Here is a 23,755-nt window from a genome sequence, read left to right on the forward strand (position 1 = left end):
ATTTCACCTTTAAAAAACTGTACTCCACCTAGAAGACCACCATATTTTGGCTTTTGCTTTCATTTTCAGATACATAATTAAAAACAGGAAGGAAAAAATAAAAGAAAAGAAAAAAGAACAGTATATAACAAAATTGAATAATATCCATAAAGCCAATTTCTCTATTTACAAAATTCCACTTGGCTAATATACTTAGTTACCTTTTTTTTCTCTTTTGCTTCATTATTTTTTTTTTGTTTCCACAATATCCCCCAACCCGACAGGTCAATAATCAATTTGTCGCGGATCTGAGCTCCATTTAAGGATCTGTCGTTGGCCAATGAGTTACTGCATGCACAAGGCGGAATTCGAATTTCCGACACTTGCTTAAGCAGATGAGTGAGCTGATCACTCGACCAACCCAAATTTGTTTCTTTTGCTTCATTATTGGCATAATGTTGAATGTGCTGAACTACCACATTTAATTTTGTGGTTAGTAGGGATTCAATTGTCATTATTACTTTTTTTTTTATTTGCAGAAAAAAGCTTTTTCTCTTTTTACTTTTTTTTTTCAAAGGAGGCATTGGTGTTGTGGTGATTGTCATTATTAACAACAGGAATAAATGAAGAAACCTTAAGTACCTAAGTCAGAGACAGAGAATTCATATCAAAATTTGCACAAAGTACGGTTCCTACTTCATTTCCCATTGCATGCCTTTCATGTGATATTGCAATACAAATTTTGAATAGTAATATTAATCGTATATTTAAATGAATGTTTAATTGAAACTTTAATACAATATTCAGAAAAGTCCTGTAGGCTTGAATGTTATTTCAACTTTTAAATTCAAATAATATTCTACAGTAATTAAATAGTTTTAGCTTATTATATTAATTATATATATAAGTTTTCTTCACAGTATCATCCAATTATCATAATAAATTATAACAAAAATAAAAATAAATATATTTCATAAAGATTTAGCTGACATATTTTTTTAAAGATATATATTAAGAGTATAATATATTTTTATGTATTAATGTGTTGAAAATGTTAAAAGAATTAAAAAAAATTGTCACATATTTGTTTATATATAGTATTCTTCAAATATATGTTTAAGCCGATTATTAACATCTAAAATAAAAGAGAAAATTCTACTCCTCTTTCCTGTGAGATGCTAAAATGATACTCCCCTCTACTCTATTTTATAAATGTACATTCCCCTTCCTTCTAACTTTTAAAAAACATCATCTTTAATCCATTTTAAATTTTTTGTGTTAACTAATATTAACTTTATCCATTTTTTAAGAAAAAATAAATTATTTTTTTGAAAAAATACTCATTAGCAAAAATTTTATTTTTTATCATTAAATTTTGTTTACCAAAATATCCTTTAATAATTTTTTTATTGATTAAATTGTATTTTTACCAAAATATTTTAAAAAGAATTAATAATTAAATCATTTTTTCTAAGATACCTACCCTTCAATAATTTTTTAATTATTAAATTATGATTTTACCAAAATTTTTATTAACAATTATTTTTATATTTTACTATTAATTTTTTTATATCAATATATATTATTTTAACATTAAATAAAAAAATCTTACCACTGTTAATATATATAACAATTAATATATATTGATATTGAAAAATAATTTTACTAAAATTTTTTATTTAATGTTAATATATATATATATATATATATATATATATATATATATAGTAAAAGTTAATAGTAAAATATAAAAAAATTGTTAATGAAAATTTTGGTAAAATTATAATTTAATAATAAAAAAATTATTGAAGGATATTTTAGAAAAAAATAATATAATTATTAAATTTTTTTTAAAATATAATTTAATCAATAAAAGAATAATTTATTAAAGGGTATTTTGGTAAGTAAATTTAATGATAAAAATAAAATTTTTACTAATGCGTATTTTTTCTTAAAAAATGAATAAAGTTAACATTAGTTAACACAAAAAGTTTAAAATTGATTAAAGATAAGGTTTTTTAAAAATTAAAAGAAAAGAAAATGTACATTTATAAAATAGAGGAAAAATGAGTGTCATTTTAACATTTCGCAAGAGAGGAAAGTAAAATTTTCTCAAAATAAAAACTAAAGGAAAAACTTCAGGTATTTTAAAGATACTAATATTTCAATAGTTTTAGTCATTAATTTTAATTATAAAAATATATAATATATATTAATTAAAATAAACCATTAAAATTATTGAAACATCAGTAATTTTAATATATTTTTAAAAATGTTTAAAACTACGTATATCATTGACCTACTATTTTTTAGAAATAATGTTGTCGGGTTAGTTCAGTTTATTTAGGCTCGATCTGTCTAAGTCTATGCGCTAAATGAACTAGTTTGTTTAAATTGATTTTATTTAAAGACTATAATTTTTCAATCCAAATCGTTTATGGTCAATACATAGATTAAATAAGCTGATCTGATTACTCTTTTATTTTAATTTTTTAAAAATATTCTAACAAAAAATATTATTTTGGATAAAAAATCTTAAATAAATATTTTTTAATTAATAAGTCAAGTTTTTAGGTCGAGAAATATCTATAAAAAATAAATAATTTTTAACCCGTTATATTTTTTAAGTTAATCAAATTCTTTAATTTAAAATCTAAATAAATTTAATTTTAGAGACAAAATTCATTTGTTTAAACAAATAAATAGACGAATCCGATAAATTTAATCCATTTTAAGTTTTTAACTATCTATTCAATTTTCCGAAGGCTATAAATTTGTAGTTTTGTACGAATATATCAATGGTTGTCTTAGGTTCAATCGGTCTGTTACTGTCTCCGGAAGAATGCTGTTGTTGTATTATACTATTATCTGTCTTGGCATGAAACGCTATTAATATTAATTAATATTGTATTACTATTTGATTAATTAGAAAAAAATATTCAACTTTCAAATGGTTGATATTTTCTAGAAGATCAGATAGATGCATCATAGACCGGCATCAACTATTTTAGTATTTTCTTGTATGTCAAAAGTCAAAACCATTGACGAAATAAATAAATTAAGTTTGATAAACTAATTAAAACTACCCTAAACATTTGACTTAGTGCAATTCATATCAAATTAAATTTACTTGTCAGAAACATAAAATTATTAGATTTGCTCTAAAGTTTTAAATTTATTTTAGAAAATAAAGTGTGATCTCTCACTATTTATTTTATAAGTGAGACAAAAAATAATTATGAGAGAGAAACTATTTAAAGATAAAAAATCACACTTTACCCTCTAAAGTACAAATTTAAAATTTAGATGATCCAAATTTAAAATTATTGATTTACGAAGATAGTGTGACAAAAAAAAAGGGTAAAATTTGCACACACAAGTTATAAACAGAGACAAAAAAAAAAAAAAAAAAAAAACTGAATTTGTTGTCAAAGTGAGGCAACATCCCTTATGATTTTATTTTAAACTCATATAAGAATAAGAATGTGAATCATCAATCAAGTTATGTCGATGGTTCCAATTATTTTTTATTCAATAAATTAAGCAAGATCAGAGAACTTATAGTAATATAATGAATTGAATTGATGAGTGAGTTGGCAGCTTAGTAAATAAAACACATATATGACACAAAACATATAAATTATAATAACTAAGTTGATCTGTGGTTCGAATTCCATCCACACATTTGCATTCCTAATAATCGATTGACAAATAATGAATAAATTATCAATCTGACAAAGAATTATGTTAATCATCAAATATATTATGCATAGTTTGTCTAATAAGTTTGCCAATTCAAAGTAGCTATTCTATCACAATAAACTAATAAAGCAATAAACACAGCATTTTAAGATCAAAACAGAAAATAGAGTTTCATTAAGTAATTTTAATTCATGAATTAAATTTGTTTACTTTGCATTTTTTATTTTTTATTTTTAAAACTTTGTGAAAGGAAAAGAAATCAACAAAATCTTTTTTTTATTTTTATAAAAAAATTAAAATAGAAAATACTAAAAATACAAACCAATTGTAATTTTAATATTTTAAGTTCAATAAATATGTTAATAATTTTATAAGTTAGTTTTATAAAATTTAAGTTAAAATTTGATAAATTTTATCATCTATATATTCATACACGTCTCTCATAACCATTGGAAAGTAAAGCACATTATTGATGAATCTTCAGCATTTCTTTGAACCTTTTGGAAATAGTAATTAAAGAAAGAAACTCTATATGAAAGTTGGGTCTGTGTAGACGGCTATATCTATATATCTATATTAATATTTCTTTGTAAGACTCCAACACGTTTTTTGTTGTTTTTTTTTTATTCTCTATTTTCCTCGGTCCCTTCGAAAGTTTAAAGAATACAAATGTATGTTCTTCGTTGCTTATACTATTAGTTTATGCTTTATAGTTTATATAGACATTGAAATCATCGTCAAGCTAAGGCATTACCTAATTTTTGGTCAACATGCACCATCTCAAAGGAAGCAAAAACGCGCTTCATCCTATAGAAAAAAAAAAAAAAAAAAAAAGCAAGAACTTATCTTATTTAGCTAACAATTAATAAATGTTAAATAAAACAAGTTATGACTATTTTTAACTGATTTTCTTTGGTTACCAAATATTTTCGTATCTATATTTTATTGGATTTATTATCTTCATAATTTTCAAATATTATCAACCCTAAATTTTTTTTATGGATGTATATTTTTCTTTTAATTCACTTTTTATCACTCGTTAATAAATAGAATATTATTCTATCTCCAAAATAGTAGATAATATGGACATTTGTCTTCAATATGAAAAAAAAAAAGTGCAACATATGGGATTGAAAGATCAGGGTGAATGATTCGGTGGTCCTCACTTGTTTTTTCACCAATTGTGGTGAAAACTTAAATCAACGGTTAGATCATTGTTAAATTTGATCCAACGGTGGGTTATATTTTGTCAATTATAATCAATTTTTTTTTGCAATTAATGGTATATGAACCACGGCCAATAGAATTTGTTATTTCCATAAAAAATTTTGCTGAATCCTAAATTTCACCCACACACAAAATTGAATTTCATAATTTCCAACTAGTTAAACACACAATTGTCTCCCTTCGTCAACATCAACATCAACATCATTATCTTCTTCTTCACTCTAATATTAATTCTGTTGATGTTCAACTATGCATCTCCTAAGTTTCATATTTTACACCCTTACAAGCTTATTTCTTTATCAAATTTATGGCGTATATCTTATCTCTCAATCTCTGCGAGGAAGCAATCTGAATCCCAATGTCTAATGAGGTAGGTTTTTCATTAATCTGAAACCCTAAGTCACACTTTTAGGATTAATTTTGATAGATTTCTTGCATCATGCCATCAAATACCTAGCCTAAAATTAGGTTATTTCTAGCATTATTTACTTATGTAATTAGATTATTATTTATCAACTGCAAGCAATGTTAAATTATTAACGACTTTAGATAAGGAGAAAACTGTCGAAACTGTATTCTTGTTGGGTGCATAGCATCGGTTGAAGACAGTCACCTATATGGGGACGATAGTGGCGACGAGTATTGTTGACTCATCGATTGTTCTAGAAATGCTCTCTTTTGCACTACCCGTTCCCATTATCTGAATTGTCCCCTGTTCGGTTTTGACACAAAATTTTCTAATTTTGTAGTTTTTGTTGTGGTGGACGAGAAGATAGTTTTTCTACATTACAGTGGTGGACCAAATCTAGCAAACTCCTCTATCTCCATGACTTAGCAGTAGACCAAAAAAGCTTCACCTCTATGAGATAACACTAACACTGTTCTTTGTATTTTTCATTTTGTCACTTCATGTTTAACTTATAATTTTTATTGATTATTCTATTTGTAATTGTGACTTCAACTAAAACTGGTTTTGATTTTAAAGTAACTACTACAATTTAACTTCCTGCAATAATGTGTTGCTTATTATGCTGCAAATTGAAAATTAGTTCCACTTTATCGAAAAACCTAACTAAGAATACATTATGCATTCATATATATCTTCAATTGTTTTTGAACTTATACAAATCTTGAGGAGGGGTTGGCTTCAAATCTCCTTGTGTATATAATTATCAGCTTTGCTGAAGTACTTTACATTAATTAATGCATTTTTCTTTGAAGGTAAATGATTCTGAGTTTTTAGTGAGTTAATGAAGTAAATTTCGCTCATAATACTTATCATTCATTGTGTTAAAGACAAATTGAAGGGCTTTGGTATAATTCTTCTGAATTGCATAATATGTAAAGCTTAAATGAGCTTTCTTTTAATATAAATAAATCAATTTAAATAAATATTATATTTTTCTTAATGCTATAATATAGATTATCAACACTGAAGTTATATAACATCTGATTTGAAACTGTTACATTGTTCTTTGTGACTTAGATTTATGTTTCTAAAATATTTTTCTTTATCTTCTTTCCTAGGTTGCACAGTTTGAAATTTTGGATCACTAATATAGATAATATCCATTTCTTCTACTAGTTATGAGTCTCAAAACAAAGGACCATTAATTAGAGCTTGATTATTTATGTTATGCTATTTAATTTAATTTCATAATTCTGTGTAACTGACATTGTTATGCAGCCAATTAAGACTCAATAATTAGTATCTTTCACTTTATGTCCAACTTAAGGCCACAATTTCATGTTGCTAATACTCTTGGATTGTGATGTAATGTCATGTTATGTACTATTGTGCATAAATTAATACTTAATGCTTTTATAATTATATGATTGTGTCACTGAGTAACATAAATAGTTGGCAATCAATACATGTTTAGTTTTGTAAAAATATGTTCATGAACTCTAAAAATAAATAGTGTCATGACTTCACATACAAGTCTTTCAGTCAGTAAATAGATATAAATTTGGAGAAATTTCATATAATAAAACTACAAAATTAAAAGCATGCATTTAATAACATTTTTATGAAAGAACTCCTAAGAATAATGAATGTTGACCAGCCAATATTTTGATTGCCATAAAATAAAAGAGAAAGATAAATAAATGATTCATCCATAATATAGATAATAATTAAAGTTAAAGCCTTTGTAAGTACACCCATAATATCCAAACTGGCACAACTAAAATAAAATTAGATGATAATTAAAGCTTGAAAATAAAACTAGTTTATAATTAAAGCAAACTACATAATACGGGCTACATATGCCACAAAGAAAATGCTTAGGTATTGGTCCTTCATGCTCCCACCTGGTGCTTCTCCCACTCAATTGCATCTTTAAGAATCTCATTCTTCAACTGATTGAAGGGACTAGTAACCAAGTCCACCGCTAACTTAGCACGAAGCAAGTTGTGTTCCAACTGTTTAATGAAATTTATATTTTGTTAGAGCTTGGTTATCTATTAGTATATATATTTGATGGGATAAATGATAGGATAATTTCTAACATTCTTAATGTCCTCCCCATTGCAATCCAATGAATAATATTTTTCTTTACACGAAAAACTCAATTATCTTTTCAAATAAAATAATAAAAGAAATTGCCTTGATTAATATAGTGATAATAATTAGTAATCAAAGCCAGGTAGCTCACCATGCCTGGGAGATCATAATCAAACTGATTTTCCATGTTGATCCATGAAATAACCCAGCTAGCAGAATTGGTACTGCAGTAACAACAAACAATTACTATACAATGTTATTTAATTATACTATCGGCTAAATATTTTTTTGTGGCTTAACAACTACCCGCTGCGACAATTTGGTATGCCCTTTCCATCTATAATTGGCCAATCCGGTAAGCCATGGGGTAGAAATTTCTCATCCGTGTCAAAGCATTCACTTGTTATTTTGAACAACATTTTGGCCTACAAATTACCAAGAATTTTTGAGTGGTTAAATTATTTGATAGCAAGCACCTAATTTGTAATTTTTGAACTTATGAAAAGAAGCCTTACAACATCGCGCATCCGAGCCTTTCTATCTCTAACCAAGTACGGTTGTGGATTAGAGTCAAGGTAATATAAAGCCTCTTGGTGCATTCCAATTACCATCGCAAACCAATTGGCACCGAGATCCTCAATTGGCACATAGATCTTGAAATTTGGATTAATTAGATAGCATATAGGATATTCACATATCATAATTACTCTTAATACACAGGACCTTTAAACTTAAAGGTAACAATAAACAATATTGTATCCAAATTAAAGATTTTGTAGAATTTAAAGGAGAGGGTCATCTTACATATTGCAGTTGTGTTGATGCTTTGATCCAAGTGTTCATATACTCCATCTGCATGAGTGCTTGACTCTTTTTCTCATGCACATCCTCCTATCAATCAAAATTCATGTTAAATAAATTATTGGAGTATAGTTGATAAACTCTATTAAAATATGCTATGTTATGATCACAATATTCATAATATTTCATGCAATTGGACTAACTAACCGCAAAAGTGGGAGGAAGACACCAAATGTAGGGGTCAGGGTAAGCAAATTGAGCGAGTGTCACGTTTTTGCATAGCATTTGCACGACCAATTCATATATATCATTTTCAGGAAGAAGGCTATGCATGATTTTTCTTGTAGCTGTCATTTCGCCCATCTTCACCAGATACTCCCTTTGTAGAGTCAACAAGAACACATGGATTAATCAATAATTATAATTTGACTATGTGGTTATTGTCTTTTTTTTATGATATTGCAAACACATAAAGTTCAGATTTTTACTCTTGATACACTCCGTTGTTGAAGATGTATGCAAATATCCTTACTTGCACATCATTGAAGTCCATTGCAGGTGTTACCTTGAACTTGTTTCTCCCGCTCTGCACAAAAAAATATTTAATACAAGTTATGGAGACAAAGTAATGCAACTATATTATTGACTGTGATTGAGTTTAGCACAAAATTAAACAAGGTACCTTTGTGGTAGCATTGGTCCGACGAGAGCCTTGGCCTACACAATGCCTCTTCAACGGAGGGCTTTTCCTGGTTGGCCCCTGATTACCTACACTGTTAACTGTAGGTAAACCTGTTCCCTTCTCCTTTTTGGGTTTTCTAGTAAAAGGGGTCCTGAACAACCTATTCCTTATGATATTGGTGTAGGCTGGAGCTTGCACTAAATTCTCTTCAGTATTGGGAGCTATAGGAGAGATGTTATGAATTCCAGAAGGAACCAAGTTAGTTGGGGTTTTCTCTTCCTTGTTTGTGTAAACCAAATTGTCATCAGAATCAATATATATTAAATCTTCTGCAGGCTTCTCAGTAAGATCATTTTTTTATTCTTTCTCAGCCTGTAATTTCTCAACTGAGCCCTTCAGCTCTTTAATTTGAACTTGTTGCTCCTACAAGACAATGAAGCATTTGGCTTGATATAAATGTTTAAAAAATTTCAGAGAGCATTGTAAATGACAGGCCATTAAATAATAATAATAATCATTTTATTTTGAATTTTTTACCTCAAAGAGTCTTATCAGCTGCCGCATGAATTGCCTTGTTTCCATGTCCACTTGTTGGCACGTCCCAATGGCCAAACTCTCCTTAAACATCTGAAAGCCGTGTTGGGAAGGATCCAGGTGTTGCGAGCCTACGAAGAGCATGTTTTGTCCACCTCCAACTACTTCATTCAATTGTTGTGCATCATGCGGGGTCTCAATCGAAACTCCATTAGAATTGAAGTTTGCATGTGTCCCTTCTTTAGACTCTCCACGCAGAGACTCTGTTCCATTGGTGTTGTCAACTTGTCCAACTTCCACCATTTTTTCTGGGACAGCATGGTCATGGTTGCTTTCAACCTTGGCAAAAGCATCACTACAAGCATATGGTGAACAATATAGTTAGATAAGTTAGTATACCTGGACCCAACAAATAAAAACTTATATTAAAATACACACTGAAGTTGCAATCTTAATGTTGTTACCTGCCGTAAACTTGTGAAACAGAGCCGGTGATGTCAAATGCCTCCAAGTTCAGGAATTCCATTGAAGAGTTTTTTCTGTTACTGGTTTTCCTTCTATGTGTAATAGTGAATTGTGAAACATATGTTATATAGGGAATAATATGGGATATAGGAAGTTGTATGGACTCATATTGGCGCCAAAATATGGTTGTGCAGAAAATTTCTGGACAAGGCACGATCATGTACGAATATTGAGCAATGCAGTTGGGAGGACAAATGCGAGAGATGGTCGCATGAGTTATGGTTATCATAGTATATGATTACATAATGATAATAGCCTATTGTTTGATTATAATAGTTACTTACTATCGGATTACTATACAGCCTATGTGATACCAGTATCCCACACATCTGATCCTGTCTTTAATTGAGGGACTATTAAATGAAGATCAAATAAAGTAATATAGAAAGAGTTTGCTAAATTTTTCTTACTAATAAAATAATATCATACAAGAATTTATTTTATAAGTTTATAATTTAAAATTTAGTATTTAAGATTTATAATTGGTTAAATATTTATTTAAAATGGTAAATTTTGATTGTCATTTAGTATTTTTGAAAGGGTTCACCTCTTGCCAAATTGTTAACTTTTAATTAATCTAATTTTATTATGTCTTATTTTTAATGTAATTTTATCTAATGTCTAAACTTACTATTAATTAAGCTAACGACACCTTAGTCTATACACTTCCACATAAGCTTTTTTAGGTCATTTAAATTCTTTAATTTCACTACCACCCACAGTTATTAGAATAAATTTCTAAGAAAAGGCATGATTTTTAATCAAAAATTCATATCATCACCACCCAAAAGCTTATGTCAAGGACAAACCAGACCACATATATGTCCACAACTTTGCCAATACAGCCTGGGCGACTGGTATACAGGTACAACCTCAACAAACACACTCAAAAAAGAGAGAGCATGCAGTACTATTTGCTAAGGCTCACAAAAGAGACAAAATTATGTCACACTCATTGGCAGTAATAGGACATTAGTGTCTACACATGTGCTTTTCTAATTTGGCGAATTTGTGTAGCCATGTGTAAGCAAATAAGGTGGCTGAAGTCGAAAAGACACATACACTCCTCAGTAGTAAATCACCCCCACAAAAGAATGCGTACGCAGTAGAATGCAAGGATCATCGATTGAGCCATTTTCAATATGGAGGGGAATAACACATTGATGGATATTCTGCTGTCTGAGATACGACTACTCTGGGAAAAGGTTGACGACATTGAAAAAAAAATTGATACGCAGATAAACGCCCTGGCTCACGTCGAGTCTATCCTTCTTGCCAACGGTGACTCAAGTAGTGGGATCAAAGGAGGGCGGATGAAGAAACAGAGAATGAGGTCACCTCATCCAGGTGTGTTCAGTGAAGGTGCCACTGAGAGGGTCCAACAACAACTAAAATCAGCATCTACTACCAAACTCAAAGCACAGGAAAAAAATTTTAAGCTCACGGATAAAGAAACGGACCTGATTACCTTGCTTACTGATGTTGATGAGGACCCAAAGGAAGTTTTTGAAGTCAATACAGTTGATATGCCACCTCCAAAATCTATTAACAGGGTGGTAACTCCAAGGAGTCACGTGATTACAACCATGTCTCAGCCACCGCATAGGATTAAGCCAACCCAGAAAGCTCCCGCTGGCACCAATTATAAGGGAAATTTAGTGGCAATAGGTAGCACGGCAAGATTTCGAACACCGGTAACACTTTGCATCTTATGAATTTTTCGATTTGTAATATCATTTTTTATCTTCTGATATGGTTCCGTTACTAATGTTGATGGATGGGGAAAACGTAGCATATGCTGTCAAATGGAAATGCCTCAAGCACTGTCCCACCAAAGAATAACCATCGCAGCACCCTTGTTGAAACACTAAGTACGCAACTGCATCTCCAAGCTGCTGCACCAAGAGGGAAAATCCTATCAGGAAAAAAAGTCAATCACAATGTTGCATCGTTAGTGGAGTTATCATTCACTTTCAAACCAGTCCCTGAGATGAATTTAAGAAAAGAACATGAGAAAATCGGAGCATATATCTTTTGTTCATCACTTGATGGGGAGTAAGTTGTTGCTTTTTAAGTGTCTCCATGAGAAACCTTACATGAAGATGACATTGAACTAAAATTTGTTTATCCAATTCACTGAACTCTATTGCAGAGAGGAGATCATTAAGCATGGGGACTGCAGAATCTCTAGAGCGCAGCTAACATGCATGTGCCCGGGGCATGAGATTTCAGAAGAGGTTTGCATTTAAGAATTAAAATTCCATAAAATTAACAACACTAACTCATTGATTCTTCAGTGATTTACACATCGAAACAATAATATAAATTACCTTAAAACTGCAGGTGTTTACACTGATGGCCATTAGAACAACACATGAACAGAGTAACAAAAGGATACTATGGAGCTTACCACCATTGTTTGCGGTAATCTCAATTATTAAGTATAACAATTCTAAATATGTGTAACAATGTAGCATATAGTAAGTCTAATATGAGTGTTATGTCGAGAAACTTGTACAATTGTGTAAATGATTAACTGGATTTAATACAATTTGAATTGACTAGTCTCATATTTTGTATGTTATGCTATACATTATTGATCAAATTTCAGGAGGACATCTTTAGAGATAAAACACTGGATGACTTGCTCAGAGACTATGGGAAAGATTTTATGCAACCCAACAAGAATATTAAGTGGGTATATCCACTGACCTTAACTAATTTAAGTATTTAAAATTAGAGGACAAAACTAATTTAGGTATATATATCATTTGTTGTGTACATGATATTTAAATAAAAAAAATTTTCAAATTTTAGGTATATATACCAGTTAAGGAGAAGGTTGGTCATTGGTATCTTATAGTCTTTAGCATCGTAGACAAGGTAACCTATTATTTCGATGTGTTATCACCAAAACATGGCGAGGAACAAAGGCTCCAGGACATGAAAGTAATAGTAAGTATCTCAATATAGCAAGTAACATGATATGCTAAAATAAGGTCCATTGTGTCTCATAAAGCCATGGTTACAGGGACAAGTGCTTGTTCAAATAATATTATCAGAGGATTATGTCAAACATGGAATGCCAGGTAAGGACCATTTTGAAAAATGGGATATACTTAGAGGATATGGATTACCGCAACTGGAATCAAGGTAGACCATTTATTAGTATGTTTTCGCTTCTCTTGTCAATGCACATCCTTCCATTGAGGTTTTAATCAAACTTTAACAATCTGACACAGTGAAAATTCTGCTTGTTGGGTTATGCAATGGCTGAATATGGAATCTCACTTCACCCCATCTGTCCTTGGAGTGGTAAGGGTACACACCTTGAGTTGTCTTAGCTCTACTTATAATCATTGTATTATTAAAGTGCCAATTTGGTGAACATGTAGCTCAAGGATGAGAAGGTCCGCATGAGTAGCACCTTGAAGCTTGTATTATCTGAGAGCAACGAAAGGAAGCGAGACGTTCAAATAAGCACAGATCGATGGTGGAATGCGGTTGTGGCAAAAAATTAACTAGATATTTGAATTTGAGTGCAAAAATATTTCTATCATATGGTTATTAACTTGGATATTTGAATTTAAGTTCCAAAATGTTTATTTTACTTATGGATAAGATAATTATCCATGTTTATGATTTAAATTATTTTAATCATATTTAAATTATTTTTTACTCATTTTTCACATTGAATTAAACCGATGCACATAGCAATCTTGCTGTAAGGTGCAAAAAATATTAGAATTGAACTAATAACTAAAAATATTCTCATCATTAAAGAACAATGAAATGAGAGCACATAGTTTAAAGCACTATGTTATTAACATAAAAAGAAACCTGTCATAGAAATAGTCACAAAGATGATGATAGAGGATAACAAAAGACTATTTTACATTATTTTCTTCTATTTTTAGAGACTTCAATGTGTGATAAAATAATTAACTCATCCCAATTTTTCAAAAATTGAGATGAATTAAAAAAATTGAGTGACTATTTTTTACTAACAGGATGCATTTTTGTAAGTCTCTTGTGTCTCATACTAGTAAAAAAGTAACACTTTAAAATAGAAATATAATCACAAAATAGCAGACAACTTAGAATAATGGATTTAAAAGAGTCCATTGTTGTCTTTGTATGATCTATCACTAACTAACCTGCATAGCATAACTAATGAATGAATTGAAGTTAAAAGGATTGAGTTTTGCCATTGTATGATCTACCACCAACTAACTTACATAACATTACTAGTGCATGAATTTGAATATCCTTGTTATTATATGAAGAGTAATATAAGATCCAAGCATTCAGACTTATGAAACACTAATACCCTAAACAAAAGACAAGATGAAAAAATCCCTCAAATTTTAACATAAACACCATATTTATTCCCAACTTTCATCTTTCATCTTTCATCAATGTAGCCTAAAATTGGTAATCAGTAACTACAAAAAATCAATTAGACATAATTAAAAGTTAGAACTTAAACCCAATATACACCAAATTAGACAGGATTAATTTCTCACATTTGTGTTGTATTTAAATAGAAGATATCCATATTTCAAAAAGACAAAAAAAAAACTAAAGGTTAAATCAAAGGTAATTTGAGCTAGAACAAGTAAATAATACGTAATACACATTACAAATTAAATGAAACAAAAATAATATAGGACTAATTAATTTCATTGGCTCCATCGTCCTCATTTCCAAATTCATAATTAGAGTCATCTATCTCCATATCCTGAAATAACACAAAATTTATGAGCAACACATGAAAAATCCCAAAATAGCCAGTAAATAAAATATCAAAGTTGAGAAATGTCTCACTTGATCTCTGCTAGATTCATAACTAGAATTTACCGCACATTCACCTTCATCTTCCTCGTAAATGAAGTCTTCTTCCTCATCCCACATAGCCTCATATGCATCATCATCTGTAGGTAGATTATGCCGTTCATGTGAACTCCTATCATACTTACTCCGATCTGGACATGTAGTTTTGTTATGTCCGAGCTCCCGGCATATACTACACCGTTGTCCGGCACGATCCTTAGCTCTTCTACGAATTGGGGGGTCACGAGGATCTGTATGAGTGGCAGGAATTGCACTACTAGAAGCAACTGCACTAGCAATATCATCAGCTTTCATTTTATCCACTGTGTTTATCGCCCAATCCCTCATGCTCCTGAACCTATCATCTTTACCTGCTGATAGTGTAGCCACCAATCTAAACCAGTCCATCAAACACCAGTATTGGGTAGACTTTAAGCAATCCCAAGTGAACCCCCTTGTATCTTGTATTTGTTGTTTCACATTTTTGGTCCACCTATCTAGAACTAAACATTTTGGCAATTCACAAATGTCAAGTGTAACTAAAACAGATAGAATGTGTTCGCAAGGAATGCCAAATGACTCCATCCTCATACAGGAGCAAGTAAACTCCATTGGTAAATCACAGAAAGATACTTGCCATGTATCGTTAGGACTACCATACTTAACCACCATGTATAACATATAAGAACCAACATCAATGCAATCTAACACTTTCATTGAACCAGACCTTATAATAATAGGGCGAAATAGAAAAAATACCTCTCTTGTATATAAATTAGCTGCAGACTTCTCCAATGACAATAAATGAGTTTGCATCACAGGTACTCCATGTGCACATTCAAAGTCTGCTAGACTATCTTTGAAACGAATGTAGGCAACACATCTATCAAAGTGCTCTACAAAATCTCTTAAATTATACCTGGACTTGACATACTTTGCAATAACTGAGTGCAACCCCTCACATCGAGAAGTGGTCCTAAACCCAGCAAAGAACTTCCCACGGATATGTGCTGTTGCCCAACTATGACGGTTATCATACATATCAATTATCCATTGCTTGTCTTGCACATCAAACTCTTCAACCATCCGATCCCACTTACTACGGAATACACCAACCTCGTAATCACCCAGCATGCATTTCTTAAACTGCGATGTGAACCTAGGGTTACCTACATTACTCGTGGCATTGCGAATAAGGTGCCAAGCACATAGGCGATGATGTGCATTAGGAAAAACATTTTCGATTGCATTTTTCATTGAAAGTAGGGCTGCACATGGATCGGATAATATCCGCATATCCGCGGTAATTATCTGCATCCGATCCGAATTTTGCGGATATTATCCGATCCGTAGAGCCATCGGATCGGATCCGCACTATGGTCGGATCGGATTGCGGATTTGGCAGTGATATCCGCGGATCCGATCCGCAAATCCGCATATCCGCACATCACATATAAATAGCATAGTTTAAGAAAATAAACCCTAATGCGATATGAATTTTAGTGTGTTATTTATGAATTTTATGATATTTTGTTTTTAATTTTTTATGTTGTACTTCAACTTAGAATAATTAAACTTAAATCTTGTGTTATTATTTTGTTTTTGTTATTCAAAAGAACTATTATTGATAATATTTTAGGAGTAAATAGGCTTAAACAGATAAAAAATGAAATTTTTGGATTTTTTTTGTAAAAATAGTCAAATAGAATCTTAAAATAGTTTTTTTTTTAATTATGCGGATATACCCGATACCCGATATCCGATCCGATCCGCAAGTATGCGGATCGGATCGGATCGGATCCGGCCTAAAAAAATGCGGATATCGTATCCGATCCGATCCGATGAGTGCAGTGCGGATCGGATAGAATTTTAGGCTATATCCGATCCGATCCGATCCGTGTGCAGCCCTAATTGAAAGGGCACCATCTGTGATAACTGAAATTGGGGCCTTCCCCTTCATTGCTTCCAGCAAACTTTTTAACAACCAAATATATGTTTGCTCCGACTCATCACACACAAGAGCGGCTGCAAAGACAACTGTGCGGTTATGGTTATTAACACCCGAAAAAACGACAAGTGGACAATGATATTTGTTCTTCTTGTAAGTAGCGTCAAAAGCCAATACATCACCAAACAATTGATAATCCATTTGGCTTATTCCATCACACCAAAATAAATTCTTTATCGAGTGAAACCTATCAACCTCATATCTTATAACCATGACAGGATCAATGGACTTCATCTTCCTCAAAAATTGAAGAGCCGCACTAGCATCACCCTTCAACCGTCGACGTTGCTGTGCGACTTGATTGTACAAGTCCCTGGGCAAAAAGGGAACATTGTGGTGACCACCAGATTGGCTTGAGAGTGCTGCAAAAATATGTGCAGTGCCTAATCCACCCTTCCTCATTATATTTATTTGCTCAATGCAGCAGGTATTTTCCTGTGACCAGGAAGCATTGCAGTAAAAATTGGAGGAAGAAGGTCGTGATTATGCAAATCAGAAAATTTTGAAACAATCCAGCGACCACTAACAACGTCAAATGACACCTGAACCTTTGCCTTACAGCCACATCTAGTTTCAGCTCTAGGCTCTTGTTTTCTGGTATGCATATTATCTGCCTTTTTTGTCGGAAGCCCTCGCGACAACAAACAAAATTCTGTCGATTGATTATCCCATTATGCTTTTGCGTCTTACTTTTTCGACCACTAAATCCCCTTTACTTGGCAAATGCATTGTAGAAATCAAAAGCCACTCCTAGATCACTGAAATGATATCTTTTTATATCAACATCTACAATATTCAAGAACTCAGTCTTTCCTATGTCCTCCCACCCGTCAATCTTATAAGATTCATCCAATTGATCAAAATGGGCACCTTCATTGGGTTCAGAAGCATCAACTTCTGCATTTGCCAAGTTAGCATCCATGAAGATATCGTCGTCCAGGAGCTCATCACCGTTTCTCAAGGGATTCTCCAAATTCCCGTTAAACCCGTCAACATTATTGGTTTCATCTACATAATTCTACATGAACAAATTAATTTAGACTAGGTATTTGACGGCATGATGCAAGAAATCTATCAAAATTAATCCTAAGAGTGTGAGTTAGGGTTTCAGATTGATGAAAAACCTACCTCATTAGACATTGGGATTCAGATTGCTTCCTCGCAGAGATTGAGAGATAAGATATACGCCGTAAATTTGATAAAGAAATAAGCTTGTAAAGGTGTAAAATATGAAACTTAGGAGATGTATAGTTGAACATCAACAGAGTTAATATTAGAGTGAAGAAGAAGATAATGATGTTGATGTTGATGTTGACGAAGGGAGACAATTGTGTGTTTAACTAGTTGAAAATTATGAAATTCAATTTTTTGTGTGGGTGAAATTTAGGATTCAGCAAAATTTTTGATGGAAATAACAAATTCTATTGGGCCGTAGTTCATATACCATTAATTGTAAAAAAAAAAAATGATTATAATTGACAAAATATAACCCACCGTTGGATCAAATTTAATAATGATCTAACCGTTGATTTAAGTTTTCACCACAATTGGTGAAAAAACAAGTGAGGACCACCGAATCATTCACCAAAGATCAGAGATAGAATGTTAACACTCATGAGATTTTTGGTTTTTGGACAGGTGATGACAGTTAAAATGTGTAGTTATAATAAACGTTCTTTACATTTTTTGGTCAAATAGAGCAAGTCATAAAACAAGAGGAGCCCAAGTAATTATAACTAGGCTTTGTTAATGGGCTCATAAACAAGTCAATTTTGAGTACCAATATACATGTTCAAGTCCATCCAGCCTCATGATCTCCACATTAAAATGAAAATAAAAAACTCTCCAAAAATGACTTGGGCTGGGGAACTAACAGCTTCTGTTGCTTTGGGCCGGGTTGGTTGGCTGGCCCAGATCCAAGTCCAAAAAAAAAGAAAATAAAAACTTTGTCCAAAAATATAAAAAAAAAATTTGAAAAACAAAACGAAAGAAAATATATTGAGAATCACTGGAGTAATTCAAGAGCAATTTAACCATATAACATTGCATGGGTAAAAATAAAAAAACCTAGTTTCTTTAAAATCTATATTATTCAAAAAAAAAAATAATTTAAATATCCTTATGTGCAAGATTGGTGTAAATAATAATATTTGAAAGGTTCAAGTAGCTTATTCTAGGGTGAGGCTAAAAAAGTAAAAGGTTAACTTTGTGTAAAATAATTTGACATGATAAAATTCTTCATTTTATAGAAAGATTATTATGAAAGCAAGGGTCCAACATTATGACTTGCTTCATCTCTTCTCACTGTTTTAACTTTTATATTATAAAAGCCAGCATTAAACTAGCTAGAAATCATTTCATCCTAATACATCCAATAATTTTTGTTAAAGAAAATGTCAGGTCAATTCCTAAAAAAACATATTTGTATTTTCTGGTCTTGTTAATAACAAGCATTTACCTTGACACAAATAATTAAGAATCCATTAAAAAAATTTATAACCATAGAACACATGTATTTGTATTTATTATAATGATTCTTATTTTATTTTTAACTAATTAAGTTGTGAATTGTGATATAAGACTACACACCAATCACATTTCCTAACTTATTAATTACAAGGTTGATAGTCTAACAACCAGCAGGAGTTACCATCAAGTTACACAACTAAGTAAATAAGTAAATAACAAATATTCAAATAATAATATAATTAGTTTATTTTAATTTTCTTTCTGACAAAAAATTCGTACATAATTTAATTGAATTCAATGCGAGTTAACCTTAGACCTAGAATATACTAGTCTATAGTGTTATAGTCTATGGTTGTCGCTATCAAACACACCCCATTCATTTCACTTGGTTATTTTCCCGGCAACACCTCAGAAACCCTAATTTCCCAGTTTTGCACCGTTTCTCACTGAATTCAACGCTTTCCGTTCCCTCTAAAAATCAACTCTGACAATTCTCCATAAATCGAATCCTCCTTACTGAAAAGTTTCCTTTTTTTGTTTCCGGTGTAAGTTTAGCTGATATCGTCAGCTTGGGTGTGCGTGCGCTTTGTGGTTTTTTTTTTTTTTTGGGTGTTTGTGGTTGAAGGTCCTTCAATGGCGGAGGACCGGAAGAATGAGGGAAGTGACTACAGTTCGGAGGAGGAAGGAACTGAGGATTACAGGCGCGGAGGGTACCATGCGGTTCGGATTGGGGATACATTCAAGAATGGATGCTATGTGGTTCAGAGCAAGCTTGGTTGGGGCCATTTTTCCACCGTGTGGCTCGCTTGGGACACTCAGAAATCGGTGCGTGCTTTTGTTTTTTTTTCATCAGGGAAAAAAGATAGATATAACAAGAAAAAACAATTGATGGAAAATGAATTTTTTTTTTCAATTCTACTTTGGACGATTAGTTAGTAGCTTGGAAGAAGCCGAGTTGTGTTTTAATTGGGTTCTGGCTTTAAGAATGATTGGCATTATTTCAATGGAAGAGGACTTTGTGGTAAGTTTAGGATTTCCTATTTTATCTGAATTTTTCTATGGGAAAAAATTTTCTAAAAGGATTTTATTCCAATTGTCATTGAAACAGTTTTCATCAGTGTTCTATGTTTGGCATTCTAAAGAAATATATAATTCTTAATTGTTAGATAAGATAGCTAGATTCTGCTTCTTAATGCTTTGTTTTGCTACAGAAGTTGACAAAACTTTGTAATCAGTTGTTCATATTATATTGCCTTGTTGCTTTTTTTACTGCGATGTTGTTATGTAGATTGTAATCTGTGGCTATGTTATTCTTCAATTTGGAACTATATGAATTGATGTGGGCGATTATTTGTCTTCAGAGATATGTCGCCCTAAAAATTCAGAAGAGTGCTCAGCACTACACTGAAGCAGCAATGGATGAAATAAAGATTCTCAAACAAATTGCAGATGGAGATCCACATGACAATAAATGTGTTGTGAAGCTTTTGGATCACTTCAAGCATTCAGGACCTAATGGCCAGCATGTCTGTATGGTTTTTGAATTCCTTGGGGACAATCTTCTGACTCTTATCAAGTATAGTGATTATCGAGGAGTTCCCCTTCCCATAGTTAAGGAAATCTGCTTCCATATTTTGGTGGGTTTGGATTACTTGCATCGTGAGCTTTCTATAATACACACTGATTTGAAGCCGGAGAATGTCTTGCTTCTGTCACCACTGGATCCATCTAAGGATCCTAGGAAATCAGGCATTCCACTTATTGCTCCAAATACGAAGGAGAAGATCAGCAATGGGACCATAAAAGACGAAAAAAGTTTGCATGCAGATTTGACCAAGAACCAGAAAAAGAAAATGCGGAAAAAGGCTAAAAAGGCAGCTCAAGCTTGTGTTGGGATGGAAAGTCCCGAGGAAGCCGAGGAGGATGGTAAAACACCTGAGCAAGATGAATGTAGTAAAGATGTGGAACTAAGTTTAGAATCCAGTGAAGTTAATGGTTCTGTGGGCAAAGATGAATCGACAAAGGCTTCTGAAACCAAGGATGATCCCCAAGGAAGCCGTGGTCAAAGGAAATCTGAAAGAAAGAAGTTACTTGCCTCTGCTGATCTTAAGTGCAAGCTGGTTGATTTTGGTAATGCGTGTTGGACTTATAAACAATTCACAAACGATATTCAGACGAGGCAGTATAGATGCCCTGAAGTTATTCTCGGATCAAAATACTCAACTCCAGCAGATCTATGGTCTTTTGCGTGCATTTGCTTTGAGCTTGCGACTGGTGATGTTCTTTTTGATCCTCACAGTGGTGACAACTATGACAGGGATGAGGTGATCATCTGTTTTAGAATTGAAATTTACTGATTGGCTTCATTTTTTTCATATCATTAGCTTATGACTTTGAAAACTCTCTTTAACTTAAATCGATGGACTACTTTATTGATGTTTCAGAATTTTCTTTGCAGGATCATCTGGCCTTGATGATGGAGCTTCTCGGAATGATGCCCCGCAAGGTAAGCATGTCAACGTCCAAGTTGTTAATAATATAATTCAAATTGCATCATGACATAACCAAGAAAAAAATATATATACAACATACCTAACTACCTACTATTGGTTGTTTCTACATGTCATTCAGTCATTTCATTATGGACACTACTTTCCTTGTCCTATTGCTGGTGGATATTTTTCTTTCTTAATGACATCTGATACCAGAGAATGAAACAATATGTTGGTTTATTGCATTTCTTTTTATATTTTAATTTTGATATTCTATAAGTGTGAAGTTATTTGTACCATCAACCAATTATACACACTACACACATACAGACAATTTTTGTGATAATTATTGCAAGTGTGAAACCCTTTTAGTTATATAAATGGAATTTTATTTTTAATTGTCAGTAAGTATCAATATTTTGTTTGTTCCCAACTGCTAAGAGCAAATATTTCCTTTAGATTGCATTAGGTGGCCGTTATTCGCGCGAGTTTTTCAATAGATATGGTGATTTGAGGCACATCCGTCAGTTGCGGTTCTGGCCTCTTAACAAAGTACTGATGGAGAAATATGATTTCAGCGAGCAAGATGCAAATGACATGGCTGGCTTCATTATTCCATTACTGGATTTTGTCCCTGACAAGAGGCCAACAGCAGCTCAGTGCCTTACTCATCCATGGTTGAGTACAAGATCTCGGACTCTCAAACCTTCGTCCACACCTGTGCAACCGGGGGCAAAAGATGGAGAGACATTGGAAAAGACAAAGGAAAAGGCTGAGCTGGAAGCTGTGGAAGTTGGCATTGGGAATATAGCTATTGATGGAGCTCCAAAGCCAGTTGAAATGTCCCAAACTATACAACAGTTGTCAAAATAAATAGAAATGCATCCTGTTTTTGTTTATTTGGAAATGCAATGAAGGGCCCTTTGATGAGTGATATTCATGGAACTGTTGTATTAGACCTTATATGAAGTAATGGGTCCCATATCAGATTTGGGGTGAGGTATTTTTTGAAGCTTTGAATTTCGGTAGCCCTTGATTGGATGAGGCATGGTGCATGGATGTCCTTTCTGATGTGCTGCAGTAATATTACCTTTTGAGGCCTTCCCTTATTCCAGAATGGCTCAGATAGCTTCCTTCACATTCAACATAAAATGTCTCGGGCTGTAAACACTAATGTCCTTTATTATTTATTTTTATTGAGTTCTCCCCATAAACTTCTTCCTAGATTAGGTTTTTCTTTTTTCCTTTTGAAAATGTTACTTGTGAGGGGTTTGAATTGTATATCTGAATGAGTTATATCCGTTAATTCTTGATGTGTTCATATCAGAATTTGTTGCTGAAGACTTTGCCCCCGAATACGATTTTTTTTTTACATTAAAATTCATACAAAAGCTTCATCGTATGCAGAGATATCATATATTTCGAAACTTTAGTTTCTTAGCTTGTTTTAAAGAGGACTCTGAAAAACTAACGGGTTGAGTTGTTTCGTGACTGCAATTATCCGAGTGACTTGGTGGATTTGAAAAAATAACGGGTTGGGTTCGGATTTGTTGGGGCTTCGTTCCAAATATCAGACTACCAGACTCGCAACTCCAAGTCCAAGATATTAGTTGGTTTTTCATTTTAAAAAAATATTATTTATACAAAAAAAATTAATAACTAAATCCATCATTATATATTTATTTGTGTATAAATATATTTAATTTATTTTTTATATGTATTTTATATTTTAATATATATTTTATACAAACAATTAATTTGATAAGTCCAATTAAATTAGTGTAATGTAACAAAAATCAATTATGACTAGTATTATTTTAAATTTTATTGTTTAACTTAGTTAGACTTGGTTCATAAAAAGATTTAGATGTATAATATTACTCTTTTTTTTGTGTACTAACAACATAATTATTCTATTTTCCCCAGATTTGGTTAGTAAATGATCATGATAATACACAGCATTCATTGGGAATATTAGTCGTACTTAATTTCCACAT

General features: G+C 31.9%; 2 protein-coding genes across 2 annotated transcripts; one reads left to right on the plus strand and one right to left on the minus strand.

Moving 5' to 3' along the window:
- Positions 1 to 14,628: 14,628 nt before the first annotated feature.
- LOC112769452 (protein FAR1-RELATED SEQUENCE 5-like) lies at positions 14,629 to 17,199 on the minus strand. The gene is made up of 3 exons (XM_029294857.1): positions 16,713 to 17,199; positions 14,817 to 15,958; positions 14,629 to 14,697 (listed from the first exon to the last, which is right to left on the minus strand). Exons 1-3 carry the CDS (start codon positions 17,197 to 17,199, stop codon positions 14,629 to 14,631), a joined length of 1,698 nt encoding a protein of 565 aa, XP_029150690.1.
- Positions 17,200 to 19,578: 2,379 nt separating this feature from the next.
- Positions 19,579 to 23,099, plus strand: LOC112771265 (uncharacterized). The gene is made up of 4 exons (XM_025815953.3): positions 19,579 to 20,091; positions 20,628 to 21,590; positions 21,725 to 21,772; positions 22,218 to 23,099. Exons 1-4 carry the CDS (start codon positions 19,900 to 19,902, stop codon positions 22,629 to 22,631), a joined length of 1,617 nt encoding a protein of 538 aa, XP_025671738.1. The 5' UTR covers positions 19,579 to 19,899; the 3' UTR covers positions 22,632 to 23,099.
- Positions 23,100 to 23,755: the final 656 nt, after the last annotated feature.

This window comes from Arachis hypogaea, chromosome 18 (assembly GCF_003086295.3).
Source record: "Arachis hypogaea cultivar Tifrunner chromosome 18, arahy.Tifrunner.gnm2.J5K5, whole genome shotgun sequence".
NCBI lineage: Eukaryota > Viridiplantae > Streptophyta > Magnoliopsida > Fabales > Fabaceae > Arachis > Arachis hypogaea.

What these genes read in the sequence shown, in the direction of transcription:
- LOC112769452 (XM_029294857.1), bottom strand. Translation starts at nt 17,199, where the DNA reads ATGAGGAAGGGTGGATTAGGCACTGCACATATTTTTGCAGCACTCTCA. An exon ending in AATTTCAGTTATCACAGATG is followed by an intron (nt 15,959 to 16,712) that starts GTGCCCTTTCAA and finishes CGAGTAATGTAG; the next exon opens with GTAACCCTAGGTTCACATCG. An exon ending in AAGATGAAGGTGAATGTGCG is followed by an intron (nt 14,698 to 14,816) that starts GTAAATTCTAGT and finishes GTGTTATTTCAG; the next exon opens with GATATGGAGATAGATGACTC.
- LOC112771265 (XM_025815953.3), top strand. Translation starts at nt 19,900, where the DNA reads ATGGCGGAGGACCGGAAGAATGAGGGAAGTGACTACAGTTCGGAGGAG. An exon ending in ACAACTATGACAGGGATGAG is followed by an intron (nt 21,591 to 21,724) that starts GTGATCATCTGT and finishes TTTTCTTTGCAG; the next exon opens with GATCATCTGGCCTTGATGAT. An exon ending in TCGGAATGATGCCCCGCAAG is followed by an intron (nt 21,773 to 22,217) that starts GTAAGCATGTCA and finishes TATTTCCTTTAG; the next exon opens with ATTGCATTAGGTGGCCGTTA.